The sequence below is a fragment of the Microcaecilia unicolor genome, chromosome 4 (genome assembly GCF_901765095.1).
Source record: "Microcaecilia unicolor chromosome 4, aMicUni1.1, whole genome shotgun sequence".
NCBI classification, from domain to species: domain Eukaryota; kingdom Metazoa; phylum Chordata; class Amphibia; order Gymnophiona; family Siphonopidae; genus Microcaecilia; species Microcaecilia unicolor.
This window is the reverse complement of record NC_044034.1, coordinates 189,966,963-189,987,134: the sequence shown is the minus strand read 5'-3', so window position 1 is coordinate 189,987,134 and position 20,172 is coordinate 189,966,963. Positions and strand designations below refer to the sequence as shown.

Genomic DNA, 20,172 nt, shown 5'->3' with positions numbered 1-20,172 from the left:
ATTGACAACCCAGCCTAGAGATTGAAGTACTGAGACCACTCTGGCTGTAGCTTGACAGCTCTCTGTTACAGAATCTGCTCTGATGAGCCAGTCGTCTAGGTACGGGTGAACCCTGATACCTTCTCGCCTGAGCAAAGCAGCTACTACCACCATTACCTTCGAAAAGGTTCGGGGAGCTGTGGCGAGGCCAAAAGGCAAGGCCCGGAACTGGAAATGTTTTCCCAACACCGCAAACCTCAGAAACTTCTGGTGCGGGGGCCAAGTTGGTATGTGCAAGTAAGCTTCTTTCAGGTCTAGAGACGTGAGAAACTCTCCTGGCTGTACCGCAGCAATGACGGAGCGCAGGGTTTCCATGTGGAAATGCCGCACTCTCAGGGACTTGTTTAGTTCTTTTAAGTCCAGAATAGGGCGAAAAGACCCACCTTTTCGCGGCACCACAAAGTAGATGGAGTATCGGCCGTAGCCATGTTCGGCAGGAGGTACCGGGGACACGGCCCCTAACTGAATCAGACCTTGCAAAGTCTCCTCTACCGCCGCCTGTTTGGTGGCAGAACCGCATCGGGACTCCACAAACATGTCTCTTACTGGGGCGTTGAATTCTATTCTGTAGCCATCTCAGGTCCAGAACCCACTGATCTGAGGAATTATTGGCCCACTCCTCGGCAAAGACGTCCTCCGATGACAGGAAGCGAGGAGGGGGCCGGCGCACCATCATTGAGAGGGTCGCCCCTGAACTCCAGGCCTAGAGCCGTTGGCTGCGGAACGCTTGTCCGAGCGAAAGGAGTTCCTCTGCTGAAAAACGGGCACGAGAAGTGAACCCAGCAGAACGCCCCGGGCGGTACCTTCTAGCTTCACGGAAGCGAGGTCCATAAGAGGAGTGGACCGCCTGGCCCTTGGAGGAAGGCCTCGGCCTATCTTCGGGCAAGCGCTGGGGTTTAGGATCTCCCAGGCCTTTAACAATTTTTTTTTCCAACTCCTCACCAAATAGGAGAAGGCCTTGAAAGGGCAACTTCACCAACCTTTGCTTAGAGGCCATGTCCGCTGCCCAATGTCGTAGCCAAATAAGACGGCGAACCGCCACTGCTACTGCCATTTGTTTAGCCGAAGCTCTGACAATATCATAAAGGGCATCTGCCAAAAAGGACAAGGCCGACTCCAGCCGCGGAGCCACATCCGAGAAGGGCTCCGCTCAATCTCCGGGCTGTTCCACTGCCTGTTGCAACCAAGCCAGGCAGGCTCTAGCAGCATAACAACTGCATGCAGACGCCCGAACAGTAAGACCTGCAATTTCAAAGGACCGTTTAAGTGCTGCTTCCAGCCTACAGTCTTGTATATCCTTCAGGGCAACTCCTCCTTCCACAGGGAGGGTAGTTCTCTTTGTAACCGCAGTGACTAGGGCATCTACTTTAGGCATTGCAAAGCGAGCCAAATGCTTACGCAGAGGGTATAATTGCCCCATAGCCCTGGAAACTTTCAAAGGTCCCTCGGGGTCAGCCCACTGAGCGGAAATAAGCTCTTGGATGGAGTCATGCAAAAAAAAGGCTCGAGCAGGTTTTTTGGTACTAGCCATCCTAGGATTCACAGAGGAGGCCGTGCCACTGTCAGGCTCTTCAATAGAAAGGACCTGTAGGGTATCTGAAATAAGCGCTGGCAGCTCATCACGGTGGAAAATCCTCACCGCGGAGGGATCATCCAGATCCTGTGGTAATTCTGCACCTGACTCTGGCTCCTCAGACCACGAAGGCCTGCCAGAACTCTCCGAATCCTCACAGCCCGACCACGGGGGGGGGGGGGGGGGGGGGGGGGGGGGGGGAAGGAGGTGCACCACAATCTGAAGGGGAATTAGCCCTTCTACGCTTTTCTTTATGCAAATTATCAGGGAAAATAGCCTCAGCGGGCAGTCCCAGGCCAGAATCCACTGGGGGGGGGGGGGGGGGTGGACACAATAGAAGGGGCCTCAGACGACCCTTGAGGGAGAGCTCTTTTCAGCATGTATGCTTTATGCAATAATAACACAAAATCAGGGGAGAAAAACTCACCCTGGGCACCCAGATCCCGTACGGGGCTAGCCGCTCCCTGAATAGCCTCAATTCGAGGTTCCCACCCCCCCCGGGCTCAGGGCTCTCCGTCTCTACGGAGGCCGTGCCATGCGGAGAATTCAAAATGGCGTCCGCTGCCAGCTCTGAGCGGGAAGAATCATCGCTCGCCATGCTCGGGCCGGCTCTTACACCTGTACAGCAAGATTTACAGAGCCCCACTGCTGATTTGCGCTTGCCACACCGGGAACAGCGCTTTATATTCTCTGCAGCCATCGCCAAAAGCGGCAGGAAAATTCAAAATGGCGGTTTCGCGCCAAAAACGCCCCGATCGCAGGCCCACCCTGGAGGAGTTAGAAAACACTCTTACCTCACCGGACCGAGTATCACAGCTCCGGTCCCATAGAAGAATCAAAGGAAAACCTCTGTTCCATTTTTTTTTTTTAACGCTGTGAGGAAAGCAGAGGTAATAAGAACTCTGGAGGCTCAGATGAGTGGGAAAGGCAGGGAAAGGCGAACCAATGTGCCTGCATCCACTGAGTGGGAAAGGACAGGGAAAAGCAAGCTAATATGTCCACATCCACTGGGGCATGGGTAAGGCAGGGAAAGGGCTAACCTATGTGCCTTCAAAGTGAAGCTGCTATAGCCTCTAACACTCCAGCTAACAACTGGCAAGCCAGGAGCCACCCCCAGGCAGATTTTTGATGGAGCTCGAAGAAGCTGCCACCACCCTGCTTGGGGAGATAGAGCATACTGAAGAGGCAGTGGAGCTGGCTGGCCATGAGGCACTGTGAAAAGTTGAGTGCTCTCTATCTCCCCCTGCTGGTTGATGGACACAACCCATACGTAATGGCTTCATCTGCTTGATGACAAGGAAACAACCTTGTAAAATAATTCATAAACTAATTTTTGTAAAGTGGACACATATAGAAGATTTACTCAACATTATTCCTTTATCAGAAGACTTATAACTATAATATGTATATACTAAGTCTGTTTCCCAAGTCCGGTCCTGGAGTACCCCTTGCCAGTCAGGTTTTCAGGATATCCACAATGAATACTGTGAGCACTCTGGAGTGCTGTTGCGGGGAAAAGGGGATAGGGGTTCTTTCAGCCGTCAGCATCCCTGGTCATTTCGCCCAGCTAGGAGAGCGGTGCGCCCTCTAGGGGCCAAACTGACAGAGAAAGCTTTAGTTCAGGAGAGAAACTACACTCCCCAGAAGCCAGTGCAGGGTCAGCTGAACTCCCAGGAGGGGGAGGGAGGAATGACTGATTGGGAGATGAGGTCTGATCCTGGAGATGGGGAATAGCTGGTGGAGCTTGGGGAGGAGGAGATGGATTGGAATAAAGAGGATGTGGAAGGAGAAAGAGGAGAGGAGTGTATGGAAGTGGCTGGTTTGGCTCAGACTCGAGGAGAAAAGGTAAAAGCTTTTGTGGCCTCTGTACTGCCAAGACTGTGGATGTCGGGGGAGGCTAAAGTGAGCCAGTGGAGAGGAGGCTGGTGGAAACAACTAACCCAGAAACTGCCTGCTTATAAAAGATAGTGCTGTGAAGGATAGTGCTGTGGGGTTAGCAGAGTCAGCAACTGTCATGTGGAAAATAGGTCTGAACTTTGTTGGAAATAATGGCTGTTAAGGATAAGCTGAACTATCTGTGCTGAAGGAGGGATTGAACTATGTGACAATAATGACTGTTAATAATAAGCTGAACTAATCATGCTGGAGGAACTGATGCAAGTCACAGCTAATACTGTGTTTACAGAGCTTGAACAATAAAGCCTTGGATTTTTATAAGAGCTTTGAGTGTGTTAAAGTCTCTGGAAGCGGGTGGAGAAAGAAACTAAGGGCTATACTGACCCTGATCAATGGAGGGAGAGATTGAGTGAGAGGAAGCCAGCCTGATCCAGGAGGTGTGCAGGACAGCTCAGCTCATGAGAAGCAGCTGAAGCTAAGCAGGGACAGCCTTGGTCCCATCTGGAAGGGTGACCCGGTTACAATATGCATGAAAGAGATTTGTATATAATGGAGGCACTGTATACAAATCAAATTTGTGGATATCCTGAAAACCTAACTGGCAAGGCTCCAAGACTGGACTTGGGAAACACTGTACTAAATTGTCTGGATTGCAAACCACATTGATAATGCAGGATACAAATGTCAATATAAATAAATGCATGTATGCTAGTATTCTAAACATTTTGTTACAGCCTGGTTTATAGAAATAACCTTTAAAAACTCAGATCTAAAATTTCAAAAGCTATTTCTTATTATTCTCAATCTGTAACCAGAGCTATAAACTAAAATAAAAGTAGGCAGCTTCAAATGCATGCATTTTTTTACCTTTAATGTCTAGTTGCACCTTAATTTCTAAGGGCTCTCTTAGGGACATATGCATTACTTTACAGCAGTATTCAAAATCATCATCTTCTTCAATGGTTGGCTTGAAAAGCAATTTGCTGTTCATGCTGTATGTAGCATCAGGAAATCCAATTTCATCCACACTGTGCTCGTACTTCCTTTGCGCATTTTCAGCTATTTCTTCAGACAACACTGTGTGTCTATGCAGCTTCACTATCTCCATTACTTGGCCTTCCTTACTTTTCTTGCACCAGGAAACGGTGATCCCACGTGGCTTAAAAAAGTTTATTGGGCAAATCAAGGTCACTGGGACGTTATGAAGCACAATTGGTGGTTTTATGATTTCAGACAGCTTGGGTGGAACTAGAAGGTAATTGGGAACCATTTAGAGAACAAGGAATAAAATCTGACAGCAGAGAAGTTGTAAAGCAAACTAGAATAAAAACTCAATTTACTGGAATGCACCCCACAGGTACAGAGCACTGTGTTAGAGTGCTCCTTCCCATTCCCTGCATGAGCCTATCCAGCAAACTATGCCTCCAATTAAAAGAGAGAAAATTCTTAGATTCTGGCACGCTACTCCTGAAATAGAAAGAAAAACATTTTTAAAAAGAGATATTTCCAACTAAGATTACAACGTATATGGACATAATTTAGCAACACTGTGCAATTCCAGACAGCATGAAAACATAGCCAGCAAAAGCATTCACTTTTCTACAGCGCAGTTGTACTGCTCCTAATACTGGAAGAGGAAACCCACATTGACAGGTTATGAGAGGCATTAAAAATAAAAGTCTTGTCCCCCCCCCCCCCCCCCCCAAAATGTTTCTGCCAGGTACTTGTGGATTGGCCACTGTTAGAAACGGGATACTGAGTGAGCTAGATGGACCATTGGTCCGATCCACTATGATTATTCTTATGTTCTTATGCCTAGATTTCCTGTTTAATTATGGCTGCGAGATGGACATTTTTGCACTGAAAATGTCCAAAATGAATAGCCATTTTCTAAAGTGAAACATCCAACTGTTGAACTGCAAAAAATCAGGAACATGAACATCTGTATGGCATCATTTTCAAAAATATGGCCACACAAACATCCCTGCAGAACAGAGAAGTAGCCTAGCGTTTAGTGCAGTGGTCTGTAAGCCAAGGGACACAGGTTCAAACCCAACTAAAACTTCTTTTTGCTTGTAAATGTGATCCCTCCAGGACCTGAAAAATACCTACCATACCTGACTGTGCACTACTTCAATAGCCTTCAGGTTTGCAGGTGACTTACATATTTAGGTACAGGAGGTATTTTTCTGTTTCTGGAAAGCTCAGAATTATTTAAAAAAAATAAGTGTAGAGGTGGGACTTCAACCTGGGTCTCTTGATTCACAGTCCACTACACTAAACTGCTAGGCTATTCCTCTGACCTGCTTATAGCTTTATTGAGAATGGCCATAATACCTGCAGTTGACAGAGTCTACTTTTTCCTTTCCAGATTCATTTTCAGGGGAGAGGGAGGTGGACAGCAACTACTGGGAGATTAAGGAGGGGTCATGCCTTAACCTCTCCAGTGGTCAGCTGATCAGATAGAACACCTTTTTGAAACTTGGACATGACTAAAACAGATCTAGATAAAAACGTCCTTCTTTTTAGACATGGACATTTCTTCCCATTTGAAAATTCCTGTTGGACATCCTACTTTTGGGCCCTCCCTAGTCCCGCACAAAATACACCCACAACACAACCTCTTGCTATCTGGAGGAACTGCAGTGGGGAACGTCCAAATTATAACTTTTCAAAATTAGAATTTGGATGTTTTTAGCAGATGAACTTTTTAAATGCATTTTAAAGGGTCCATCTGCTTTGAAAATGAGACCTGCAGCTCTGGAGATGTGTTTTCTGATAGCTGGCATCATTAAATATAGAAGTCAAAGCTATTTGTTATTTCCTTTTTTTCTATGCACGAAGTCTGTGTCAGAAGTTAAGGAAGCGTGGGACAGGCATGTGGAATCCCTTAGGAAAAGGAGGAGTTAGTGGTTACTGAGGAAAAGCAGAATGGATGGGCCATTTGGCCCTTATCTGCCATCATGTTTCTAAAAAGAATTTTAATAATTAAGTAAACTTCACTTTACAAACAATGCATACCATGGCATACATAAGTATGAAACTGTCATAGTGCAAAGACCTGACTAGGAAATATTTCTGAGGTTTGAAGTTGTTACACCCTGCAAGAGCACTGCACTCTGCTGTGTGTGTCTGTTTGCATCTCCTTACTATATGCACAGACACAACATTGTGCCTTCAGAGAAGAGACGTTCATGCCTGATGAGTGAACATTGCAATATTCTGGTAAGAGGAAAATCTCTTCATTAAAGGATTTAAATGTGAAAGGTAATGTGATAAGTAGGATAAGTAGGAGAAACACACTCCAAGAGCAACAGCAACATTTGAGCTCCCAAAAAGTCTCCAGATCATGCATTCATGGGCGGATGCATTTCAGCTGAAACTTAATGCAGAAAAAACCCAATGCCTAATACTCTCCTCTCAACACAACAAGAACAAATTCACTGCCATCAACACACCAAATCTGAACCTTCCAATTTCGGACACCCTAAATATTCTTGGAGTTACCATCGATCGACACCTAACACTCAAGAGCCATGCGAAAAACACAACCAAGAAGATGTTCCACTCAATGTGGAAATTAAAAAGAGTAAGACCTTTCTTCCCAAGGACTGTTTTCCGTAATCTGGTACAATCAATGGTACTCAGTCACCTAGACTACTGCAACACGCTCTACGTCGGCTGTAAAGAGCAAATAATCAAGAAACTTCAAACAGCCCAGAACACTGCAGCTAGACTCATATTCGGCAAAACAAAATATGAAAGTGCTAAACCTCTATGAGAAAAACTACATTGGCTCCCACTTAAAGAACGAATCACGTTCAAAATATGCTCTCTAGTCCACAAAATCATTCACGGAGACGCACCAGCCTACATGTCAGACCTGATAGACCTACCACCCAGGAATGCCAAAAGATCATCCCGCACATTCCTTGATCTGCACTTCCCCAACTGCAAAGGTCTAAAATACAAACTAATGCATGCGTCAAACTTTACTTACTTGAGCACACAGTTATGGAACGCATTACCGCGCAACTTAAAAATGATTGCCGAACTAATGAACTTCCGCAAACTGCTGAAGACTCATCTCTTTAACAAGGTATACCACAAAGATCAACCAATGTGAACATACACAACTCCTCCACATATATTCAGAATTGTCTTGCAATATCTGCTGTTATACTACTATCATGTTTCATCATTATCATGTTGCCCAAGATCCTTCTGTAAAACTAAATGTCTATTTTCTAGTATATTTCCACTATTCATGATGTATTGTAAGCCACATTGAGCCTGCAAAGAGGTGGGAAAATGTGGGATACAAATGCAATAAATAAATCTAGTTAAAGGAGAGGAAATCCAAGACAAGCAGACCCTGCTGGTTAATCAGTATTGAACTGGAAGCAGCAGCAGATCTTCTTTGGGGGTTGATTTTCAAAGCCATCTAATCGCATATCTACAGAGTTCAGTGTCTAGATCAATGGCTTTGGCAATCTATCTCCACTGAGAAGCTAAAATTTAGCGTCCTAGTTTCACTAGGCTTCAAACTGACCAACTAACTTTGGGTCCAATGCTCAAAACCTAACCCTAGCACTAAAGGCGATTAGCGCCGGTGTTAGTGTGCTACCCAATGCTTTAATGGTTTCAGCATGGGTGCTGAAACCATTAGTCCAGATCACATTTAAATGTGGTCATTTAGTATTCCTGCAGCATGCTCAAAAAAGAGCAGTCAGGCCCGTTTAGCACCGGCAAAAACAATGCCAGGTCTGAGGCAGCATTAGAAAGGTTGGTTGAAAGTTTGTCTAGCGATACCCCTTTTCTCCCACCAACCTGGACACCATGCCCCGAACGGGCTTCCCATGCTGACCTCCAACCTTTAAAAAAATGTCCCTAATGGTCCAATGGACCCCGACCTCACCAAAAAAAAAACATAGCCATAGCCCTGGTGGGCCAGAGGGGCCAGCCAGTCCAGACACTACCCTTGAAATTCACCCCCCATGGCCCAGACATACCTGTAGATGGCAGGAAGAAAGGAGCAGGAAGGAGCAGGCATCCTTCCCTCCTCCCTCCCAGGTGACATCATCAAAATCGCGGCGCCACCGCCCCACCCAGTGCATTCTGGGATGCACTGGGCAAAGCCTACCACATAAGGTAGTATTTGGTAGCTAGGCCCCATCCAGTTCATCCTAGAATGTACCAGGTGGGGCAGGGCGCCGCTATTTTGATGATGACGCTGCCCAGGAAAGAGGAGGGAAGGATGCCTGCTCCTTCATCCCTGCTATCTACAGGTATGTCGAGGTTGTTGGGGGACTTCGGTGGGGGTCTGGCCAGGTCAGGGTTCCCACTGGACCACCAGGGCTTTGGATATGTTTTTTTTTAGGGGGGGTCAGGGTCCACTGGCCCACTAGAGCCTTTTGTGAGGGGGCAAGGAGGACTACCAGGGACTTAAAGACGAGAGGGGGTTGCCCAATATTTGGGGGGAAGGGAGAGAGAAGAGGGGATTGCCTGAAGTTCAGGGGGGAGAGGGTCACCCAATGTTCGAGGGAGGGAGGAGGAGAAGAAGAAGAAGGAGAAAGAGGAGGAGGAAGGAGATTCTGGCCAGGGCCAGTTTTTAGTGGTGTCATGGTTTTTTTTTTTTAAGTCAACTTTCCTGTCAGTGCCGGAGCAAATCAGTACTCAGACATTTTTTATTTTTATTTATTTATTAGGATTTATTTACCGCCTTTTTGAAGGAATTCACTCAAGGCGGTGTACAGCATACATTTCTTTTAAATGGGTAAAAATGAGAGTCACAACACATGGAAACAATTATGATTATTATTATTTGTTAAATTTGTATCCCACATTTTTCCACCTATTTGCAGGCTCAATGTGGCTTACATAGTACGGTAAAGGCGTTCGCCAAGTCCGGTAGAGAAACAAATACAAGGTGATGTTGTGGTCAGATAAAGGTTCATGTGTTTCAGGTACCATGAGGATCGAAGAGAGGAAAGGTTATGTGGAGGTGTATTTTCAAAGCACTTAGACTTACAAAATTCCATAGTAACCTATGGAAGTTTGTAAGTCTAAGTGCTTTGAAAATGAGCCCCATAGTGCCCATTATGAACTTTGGTTTTGCTGTGTTGCAGAGTGTATGCATTTATGTTGGGTCGGTGGGGTATGCCTATTTGAACAGGTTGGTTTTTAATAATTTCCTGAAGTATAGGTGGTTGTAGGTTGTTTTCACAGCTTTTGGCAGTGTGTTCCATAGTTGAGTGTTTGTGTAGGAGAAGCTGGATGCATAGGTTGCTCTGTATTTGAGTCCTTTGCAGTTTGGGTAGTGGAGGTTTAGGTATGTTCAAAATGATCTGGTTATGTTTCTGTGAGGTAGGTCTATGAGGTCTGTCATGTATCCTGGGACTTCGCCGTAAATAATTTTTTGCACCAGGGTGCAGATTTTGAAGGTAATACGTTCTTTGATAGGAAGCCAGTGCAGTTTTTCTCGGAGGGGTTTGGCACTTTCGAATTGCATGTGTCAGGCTTCTCACGGAAGCACAGGGTTTGAGAGCCCTTGGACCACTGCTGTGGAGTGGCAAGCAAAACCACCCCCAAACCAGAGGCAAGGCAGAACAGGACTGGAACCCCGGACTGGAGTTGCAGCAGAGGCAAACAAGCTGGAACAGGCAGAGCAGGAACAGCTAGACTTCACCTGCGCTTGAGTTGAGCCCCTGGGTGCAGGCGGCTGGCAGGACTTACAAAACAGGGCAGGAACTGGATACCAACAAGAAACATACAACAGAGTCAGGACTAAAAGCTGCCAGGCAGCCACTAAGACAGAAACACAGAGAGGTGAGAGTCAGGACTAAAAGCTGCCAGGCAGCCACTAAGACAGAAACACAGAGAGGTGAGAGTCAGGACTGAAAGCTGCCAAGCAGCCACTAAAAAGAAACACAGACACAAGACAAGGAAATGCAGACCAGAAACAAGACTAGGAACTAAGCAATAAAACCAAAGCTAACTACACACAAACAAACTAGAATCAGGCAAGAAACTCAGACTAGAACTGGACTAGGCAGAAGTGCACAGAGCACACCCACATACCAGGGACCTTAGACGATGCAAAGGCAAACACAGAAGTTTCCATGTGGCTAATAAAGCCCATCAGCAGCTGAAGTTCAGAATCACAAGGCAGCTACGGGTGCTGTTCAGGCACAAACAAGAAAAGCAAATCTGGCAGCCTGGAAGATCCGGACCGGACTGGGCTGAAGTCTGGAATGTGTGACAGTTCATAGCAGTCACCGGTTCAGGCCACCAGAGGGCAACATGAACACAGACAAGGAAACAGTCACCACCGTGACAGCGTTTTTCCAAATATCAGCCTGGCAGCTGTGTTTTGAGCGGTCTGGAGTTTCTTTGTAAGCTGTTCTTTACATAGATTCCTTCCCCTCATTCCTTTTCCTCCTTTCCTGAAGTTACTATAGAGGAAACTACATTTCTCCTTTCTTCCTCAAAATGTACCACCTGTTCCTCTGATCCCATTCCCACCCACCTTCTTAATGCCATCTCACCTGCTCTTATTCCTTTTATCTGTCACATTCTCAACCTCTCACTTTCCACTGCAACTGTCCCTACTGCCTTTAAACATGCTGTGGTCACACCTCTCCTTAAGAAGCCTTCACTCGACCCTACTTGTCCCTCTAATTACCGACCCATCTCCCTCCACACTTTTCTCTCCAAATTACTTGAGCGTGCTGTTCTCTCCTCACATGCTATTCTTGACCCACTACAATCTGGTTTTCGCCCTCTCCACTCAACCGAAACTGCGCTTACTAAAGTCTCCAATGACCTATTACTGGCTAAATCCAGAGGTCTCTATTCCATCCTCATTCTTCTTGATCTTTCCGCTGCTTTTGACACTGTCAATCACAGCATATTCCTCGATTTCCTGTCCTCAATTGGATTCCAGGGCTCTGTCCTTTCCTGGTTCTCTTCCTACCTCTCCCTCCGCACCTTCAGTGTTCACTCTGGTGGATCCTCTTCTACTTCTATCCCTCTGCCTGTCGGCGTACCTCAGGCTTCACTGGCTCCCTATCCGTTTTCGCATCCTATTCAAACTTCTTCTACTAACCTATAAATGTACTCACTCTGCTGCTCCCCAGTATCTCTCCACACTCGTCCTTCCCTACACCTCTTCCCGTGCACTCCGCTCCATGGATAAATCCTTCTTATCTGTTCCCTTCTCCACTACTGACAACTCCAGACTTCGCGCCTTCTGTCTCGCTGCACCCTACGTCTGGAATAAACTTCCTGAGCCCATACGTCTTGCCCCATCCTTGGCCACCTTTAAATCTAGACTGAAAGCCCACCTCTTTAACATTGCTTTTGACTCATAACCACTTGTAACCACTCGCCTCCACCTACCCTCCTCTCCTCCTCCCTGTACACATTAATTGATTTGATTTGCTTACTTTATTTTTTGTCTATTAGATTGTAAGCTCTTTCAGCAGGGACTGTCTTTCTTCTATGTTTGTGCAGCGCTGCGTACGCCTTGTAGCGCTATAGAAATGCTAAATAGTAGTAGTAGTAGTAGTAGTGCAGTAGTCTGCATGGCTTAGTACCATTTCATTGATTGTATTAGGTTACAAAATATTTCCCTCGGGAAGAACGTTTTTACTCGTTTAAGTTTCCACATTGAGTGGAACATTTTCTTTGTTGTGGAGTTCATTTGGCTCTCGAGTGTGAGGTTGCAGTCAATTGTAATGCTGAGTATTTTCAGACTATCTGAGATAGGGAGGGTGTGGTCTGGGGTGATTATGGTTGTGGGTTTGTACGTGTTGTGTTGATAGTGTTAGGTTCTCAGGTTCAAAACACGCAGGCACGGACTCTGGAGTAATCGTGAGCCCTTGGGCTGCTGACGATGAGAGGCAGCAGCAGGCAAAACCCACCAACTAACACTGGGCTAGAACGCACCGGACTGGGACGCACTGAACTGGAACACACTGGACAGGAACACACGAGACTGGACCTAGGCTTCACCTACACTTAGCCGCCGTTCCCTGGGGGTTGAGCCCCCGGGTGCAGGCAGCCGGCAGGGCTTGGAGGAAAACTGGTACTGGAACTATCAGGCAGGAACACCAGAGAACTCACACTAGGAGGGACACGAAACAAGCCAGAGCACAACAGGATTCAGGATAGGAATCAGGATACAGGATTTCCAAACAGACCGGACTGGAAGGAAACTGAAAGCAAGCAGGGCAGACAGGGTTCAGAAGTGCCCACAGGCACCTAGACAAAAGCAAGGCAGACAGGGGTTCAGGGTACTCAGACAGGAGGGAAAGGAAGCCAAAAACAGACAGGATTCAGAAGTGCCCCCAGGTACCCAGGATGAGCAAGGCAGAAGTGCTAACTGCACCAGGAATACAGGGTTCTCAGACAGGAGGGAAAGGGAGCCAAAAAGCAGACAGGATTCAGAAGTGCCACCAGGCACCCAGACAAGAGCAAGGCAGAAGTGCTAACTGCACCAGGAATACAGGGTTCTCAGACAGGAGGGAAAGGGAGCCAACGGGACTGGAATCAGGATAGGATTCAAGGCAAGCAAGACAAGGCAGAAGTGCTAACAGCACCAAACACTAACCTGGACATTTGGCATTTGCAAAGGCCCTGAATGGAAGAACACCATTTCCTTATCAAGAGCCTGACTGATGATGTCACAGCTACAGGACTCAGGTAGAAAGCATACTGAAGCACAGAGAGGCTCAACACACACAGATGCAGTATAGTGGAGTAATTAGAGCCACGCTGGAAGCATCCAGCACACAGAGACAGAGGCAGAGCTAACTCAGGCACCACACACAGGTGCAGTATAGTGAAGCAATTAGAACCATGCTGGAAGCAGCCAGCATACAGAGACAGAACTAACTCAGGAAGGACAGACAGAAGCCAGCTAAGAAGCTGACCACCAGAAATAAGGTAAGTTTGAGAGGGGTCACGACCACAATCGAAACAGACAGGATGAGGCAATGTGTTTTTTCAGTGTTCAGTTTCAGTTGAAAAGAATTTGCCCGTAAGTCCATGGTGTGCAAATCAAGCTTGATTTCATTGATGATTTCAATCAGATCATGTCTGAAGGGAATGTATATTGTGACATCGTCTGCGTAGATGAATGGGTTGAGGCCTTGCTTTGATAAGGACTTGGCCAGTGGGATCATCATTATGTTGAAAAGTATTGGTGATAGTGGTGATCCTTGAGGTACTCCACAGTCTGCTTTCCACAGTGGTGATATGTTTGGGTTTGATTTCACTTGGTATGTTCTGGTAGTTCCAGGGAGTTTAACAATAAAAAGAAAATATTTTTTTATTATTTGAATTATATTTAAATGTTAATAAAATTTTACCAACTTGCAAATTTAACATATGTATTTCAATTACAGGTTTGCAACACAAATCAGTTTAGAAACATTAGGGAGCATTTTCAGATAAGTATAAATATTAGGTACATGAATCATTTAAGCACATTCAATTTTACAAAACACTAGATTCTTTAAACTTTCTTTTCTCCTGTCTTTCAGATTTCCGTAGACCTTCAAGGATCTCAACATGTAAGTTTTCCTCTACTCTTTTTTTCTTCTTTTAGTTATCTCTCACTTATTGTTCAGGTTTCCTTTACTATTTTCTCTCATGTACACTTTTTAAAATAGTTTCAGTCACTTAGCTGCTCTCTTTGTTTTCTCTCTCTGGCTCTCTTGAACGGTGGGCGCCTTTTCTTTCAGGTGATTATCTCCAGCATCAACTTTCTTCCAGTCTTTCCCTAGTAACATGCTCTCACCAATACAGCTCCTTCCCAACTGCCAGCCTAAGCTGTTTGTCACTCTCCTGAAAGTTCATCAGCATGCGGAACACTCAGCGCATGTACACAAACTACTCAGTTTCACTGCACTGCTGCTGTCTCTACACCAGATCTAGAAGGAGCCCGGTAATCTTTTCAAATTTAACCCATAGGGTTACAGTAGGATGTTGCCATATTCCTCAGGGAAGAGACCTTGTTGAAGCATGAAGTTTAGGTGGGATGTGAGGTCTGTTATGAAGTGGTCAGGGGCGGATTTTAGTAGGTAGCTGGGGCAGGTATCCAGTTTACAGTGGGTGCTGGAGAACCTTTTGATCACCTGGGCAGCTGTTTCAACGGTGAGTAGCGTGAAGTTTGACCAAGTGCGGTCAGCTGGGTATACTCCAGGGTTTGGGTCCATGCTATTGATGAAGTTTTCGGTGTCAGTATTGTCCTGAGGTAGCGCATTGTGTAGCTTTGTAACTTTTTCATTGAAGAATTTAGCAAGTTTGTCTGCAGATGGGATGTCTGTGTTGGTTACAGTTACCGCTGTAGTGTCTAGTAGGTTGTTCACGAGTTGGTATAGTTTCTTCGTGTCTTTGTAGTCAGGCCCTATTTTAGTTTTGTAGTATATCCTTTTGGTTTGCCTTATAGTGTATTTGTATTTTCTTTGTATCTGTTTCCATGCATTGAGTGTGTGTTCATCTTTTATTTTTTTTCCATGCTCGTTCGAGTTGCCTGGATTGTGTTTTTAATTTTTTCAGTTCATTGTTGAACCATGGTATAGAGTTATGCCTACATGAGGTTCTTGTTCGTAAGGGCGCTATTTCGTCTAGTATGCTTCTGCATCTTTTAGCCAACTCTGTGAGATAGTGTGTGGAGTCCGTTTGTGCTGTCCATTCGTTATTGTATACCTGTGGCCAGAATGTTTCTGGGTCTACTTGGCCTCTGGTGCTGTAGGTTGTGTATTCTTGTGTGCGGTATAAGCCCTTCTTCCACCATTTTAGTGATAGGTTTAGTTTGTAGTGATTGGTCCATGGTGTTTCTGTCCATTTAATATCTGTTATTATTAGGTTCTGGTCTGTTGTTAGTTTGTGCAAAATGAGGTCCAGTGTATGCCCTTTGACATGGGTTGCTTGCATTTGTGGCCATGTGAGATCCCATGAGTGGAGGAATTCCTTACATTCACATGCATTAGTGGAGTTTGGGTCTTCTAGGTGAAGGCTGATGTCTCCTAGTATTAGTATATTGGTGTTGGTCGCACATGTGTTTGAGATGAAATCAGTGAAGATAGTTTGGCTTTTGTTCCAATTTCCTGGTGGTCTATAAAACAGGACACAGTTCAGGTGACCAAGCAGGGGTTTTTTTTGGATTTTGATTGAGGCAATTTCAAGTTGGGGTGTTATGGACTCGGCAGTGGTTTTGATGGTAAACTGGGATCGATAGATTAATGCTATGCCTCCGCCTCTCTTTTCCTTTCTGGTCCAGAGAACAATTTTATAACCTGGGGGTGGGGGGCAAAGATCTAGGATTATGGGGTCCTTTTGGTCATGGATCCAGGTTTCATTGATGAAGAGTAGATCAAGGTTTTCTGACATGATCCAGACTGTTACTAGTGTTGTTTTGTTTACTACGGATCTGGTGTTGATGTAGCCCATTTGAATTTTTTGGTATGGGTCAGCTAGGTTTGGTGTTATGTGGATTTTTGTTAGTTGTCGTTTCTTTGTTATTGTGGGTTTACTGTGGTGGTTCTGTTGAGGTTGTCCACATGTTGATTTTCTTCCTTTGTTTTGGTTGTTGTCGGTTTGATGAGGCGGGGTGTGTCTGGTCAGTCTTTGGGGATTATGTAGTATGGGGATAATGTTACTTTCTGCAAGTGGGGTAGTTAGTGTTAGGTGGATCAGTGATAAGGAGTAAATTACTAGGAGTAATTTGATGGTGTTCATTTTGATGATAGTTCAGTTTGGGCTCCTGGTAGGTCGCGTTCTATAGGGTGCGTGTTGGGACTTGGATCTTTGGATTTTTTTTTTTAGATGAATATAGTTAATTCACTCACAGTCAGGTGAATTAGGAGTGTTAGGAGCTGGGGATGGAGGCAACAGTCTCGGGTCGTGCCACCACGCATCTGATCCCGGGCAGACGGCATCCGGAGTTCATCGTCGTGTTGCCTCCGAACGCCTCGCCATCACCACCGCTCCGATCGCTCAGGTACGAGATGCCGCCGGTCGGGCTCTTGGCAGTTCCATCTGCCTGCCCTGCAACGCCCACGAGTCCTCCCTGTCTCCTCTTCCAGACGCAGCCACACTGGGTCCAGCATCTCGCTCCTGCTGCCCTCCTGAGTTGGCGGGCGAGTTGCTAGGTGGCAGGGCCGTGCACATGGTTGGGGTCGCACGACCGTGTGGTCCCAGGTGTGGAGGCTCGGACGTCTCCCGTTGCTCTGGGTGGGAAGAAGGGCAGGCGGGAGACAAGGCTGGATATGCGAGCCCCGTTGCACAGGCCTCGCGTGGTTCCCCTGGGGAGAGGATCAACTGCCTCTCCCTGCACCGGGGGCAGTGGCGGTTTCGCTTCCCGCCTCCGCTCAGGCCTGTCCGTTCTCGCCGTTTGGCGCTCCCCTTCCCGGTGCCGCTTCCACCGGAGCTTGGAGTTTACATCGAAGCCAAGAGCTTAGGTGCAGGCGACTTGCTCGGTCGCCATCTTTGCCAAATCACAAAGAAAGTACAAATACGCTATAAGAAAGTCCAAACAATCTTACTATAAAACGAAAATAGGAGCAGGTTACAAAGACACGAGGAAATCATACCAACTCATGAACAAACTCCTAGACACCAACCTGGTCACCACATTGAACACTGACATCCCATCTGCAGATAAACTTGCTAAGTATTTCAATGAAAAAATTGTAAACCTACGTAACACGCTACCTCAGATCAACACTGACATCGAAAACTTCCTTAATGAATTGGACTCAACCACTGGAGAATACCCAGCTGACTGAACCTGGTTAAACTTTGCCCCCCTCACCGTCGATACAGTTGCACAGGCGATCAGTAGGTTCTCAAACACCCACTGTAAACTGGACACCTGCCCCAACTACACTGCCCCAGACCACTTCATAGCAGACCTCACATCCCACCTAAATTACATGTTACAGGAAAATGGCAATATCCTACTCACCCCGATACCAAAAGATACCAAGAAATAAAACAATAAAATCACTAACTACTGTCCAGTAGCATCTATCCCGTTGTCAGTCAAACTGATGGAAAGCATGGTAACCAAACAATTTACAGATTACATAAACAAATTCTCAATACTACACGAATCACAATCAGGTTTTCGCCCCCTCCACAGCACAGAAACAGTACTACTCACTCTCCTAACCAAATTCAAGCAGGAAATAACAATAGGCAAAAACTTCCTCCTCCTCCTCCAATTCGACATGTCTAGTGCATTCGACATGGTAAACCATAACACATTAATAAGATTACTAGATAAGTTCGGAATTGGTGGAAACATACTTAGCTGGATCAAAGGTTTTCTAACCACAAGAACACATCAAGTAAAATCAAACTCAATCATATCATCACCGTGGAAAGCAGACTGCGGAGTACCACAAGGATCACCACTATCACCGATCCTCTTCAATCTAATGATGACCCCACTAGCCAAGTCCTTATCCAACAAAGGCCTTAACCCCTTCATCTATGCAGACGATGTCACAATATACATTCCTTACAAATCTAAACTGACAGAAATCACCAATGAAATCAAGAACAGCTTGAGCATCATGAACTCTTGGGCAAATGCATTTCAAGTAAAACTCAATAAAGAAAAAACACACAGTCTCATCCTCTCATCCCAACACAGCGCGGACAACCCCACAACTATCAACTCCCTAGATTACACCCTCCTTATATCAGACAGCCTGCAAATCCTCAGCGTTACAATAGACCGCAACTTAACACTAGAGAGCCAAGTGACATCCACAACAAAGAAAATGTTCCATGCAATGTGGAAACTCAAACGTGTAAAACAATTCTTCCCAAGGGAAACATTTTGCAACCTGATACAATCAATGGTACTAAGCCAGGTGGACCACTGCAATGGAATCTACGCGGGATGCAAAGAACAAACACTAAAGAAACTTCAGACCGCTCAAAACACGGCAGCTAGGCTTATCTTTGGAAAAACGCAATTTTGAAAGCTCAAAACACCTCTACGAAAAACTACACTGGCTCCCAATCAAAGAACGCATTGCCTTCAAAATCTGCACTATGGTTCACAAAATTATCTACGGCGAAGCCTCGGGATACATGACAGACCTGATCGACCTACCAATTAGAAACACATCCGAATCAACACGAATGTACCTAAATCTGCACTACCCAAGCTGCAAAGCACACAAATATAAATCTACCTATGCATCCAATTTCTCTTACATAATGTGAGAGGGTAGGTGAAAGGGGATCCGGGAAGGCACGCAGAAGGGGGGGTGCAGGCAGCTGGCGAACCCCAACTGGGCAGACTTCATGTGCACAACACCCACATTCTGAAAGCTGCGCTACCGGAGGCAGAGAGGTTGGCCGGGTTAAGGAAGAAGAGGAGGAACTACCAGTCCCAGAATCCCTCTCTTCCCCACCCGGCTGTGCAAGAGTTAGGGGAGGAGATAGAAGATTGGGAAATGGTCTCTGAGGGAGGTGATGAGGGCCAGCTGGAGAGGTTGGGGGCGGGGGAAGTTGAAGAGGAGAATAAAATGGAGGTTACTGAAGGACTAGAGGAGGAACAGATGGAGATTGGAGCTCTGGCTCAAACCCGAAAAACTGCTGCAAGAGGGTGGCTAGCTGTGCCTTGGAGAGATTGGTGGAAGACCAGAGGAGAGAGACTGAGGTGCTGGGGGAGATCTCTACTAAAGAGGAAACAGGTGCAGCCCCTGGGAGAGAAAGAGGGCTGGGCACAATTGAAACCCCAGTCTGAACCTGGTGGGACCAAAGCTGTGTAGCTGTGCTTTAAGAAAGACTGTGTAAACTGTTTCATACTGAAAAGGTCTGGGTCTGCAACCTACCAAGCTATGGTGTTTTCTTTCTGATAATGTACTGTTCCCTAAAAGAAGTAATTTTGGCTTAAGTGAAGTTATATGGACTGTTTAAACCCTGAATGAGACTTTGGCAGCAAACCTTAACAATCTGGGAGTAAGGTGTTTTCCTTTTGTGTCTATGCTGAATGGAAGCAAGGAAATAAAGTTTTTTTTTCTATAAACATTTTGCCTTGATTGAGCCCTGTGGAAACACTAGAGAGAGGAGGAAGTCCTGCAAGCTCTCAGGGGGTCTGGCGCTGAGTTCCCAGAACAGGCCAAGGTGGTGTGGAGCGAGGCAACAGTCGGGTGAAGAAGAAAGCTAAGCAGGGTCGAGCCCGTCTGGGTCCTGGAAAGGGGACCCAGCTACAATAAGCACACAACTGTGGAACGCATTACCAACACAACTGTGGAACGCATTACCAAAACCCTTGAAAACTACGTACAACCACCTAAACTTCCGGAAATCACTAAAAAACTAACCTGTTTAAAAAGGCCTACCCTACCAACCCAACACAATGCGCTTACTAAAGTCTCCAATGACCTATTACTGGCTAAATCCAGAGGTCTCTATTCCATCCTCATTCTTCTTGATCTTTCCGCTGCTTTTGACACTGTCGATCACAGCATACTCCTCGATACCCTGTCCTCACTTGGATTCCAGGGCTCTGTCCTTTCCTGGTTCTCTTCCTACCTCTCCCTCCGCACCTTCAGTGTTACTCTGGTGGATCCTCTTCTACTTCTATCCCTCTGCCTGTCGGCGTACCTCAGGGTTCTGTTCTTGGTCCCCTC

General features: G+C 46.1%; 1 protein-coding gene across 6 annotated transcripts in view; it reads right to left on the bottom strand.

The window, feature by feature from the left end:
* LOC115468918 overlaps positions 1-20,172 on the bottom strand; it is a 191,050-nt gene that overhangs the window by 104,527 nt on the left and 66,351 nt on the right. For 5 of the 6 annotated variants that reach the window (XM_030201069.1, XM_030201073.1, XM_030201068.1 and 2 more), the window contains one exon: positions 4,376-4,756. The exons of the other annotated variant lie outside the window; for it this stretch is intronic. In XM_030201069.1, coding sequence (XP_030056929.1) covers positions 4,376-4,756 — 381 coding nt within the window. The remainder of the gene's footprint in view (positions 1-4,375; positions 4,757-20,172) is intronic. 6 annotated transcript variants of the gene reach the window in all.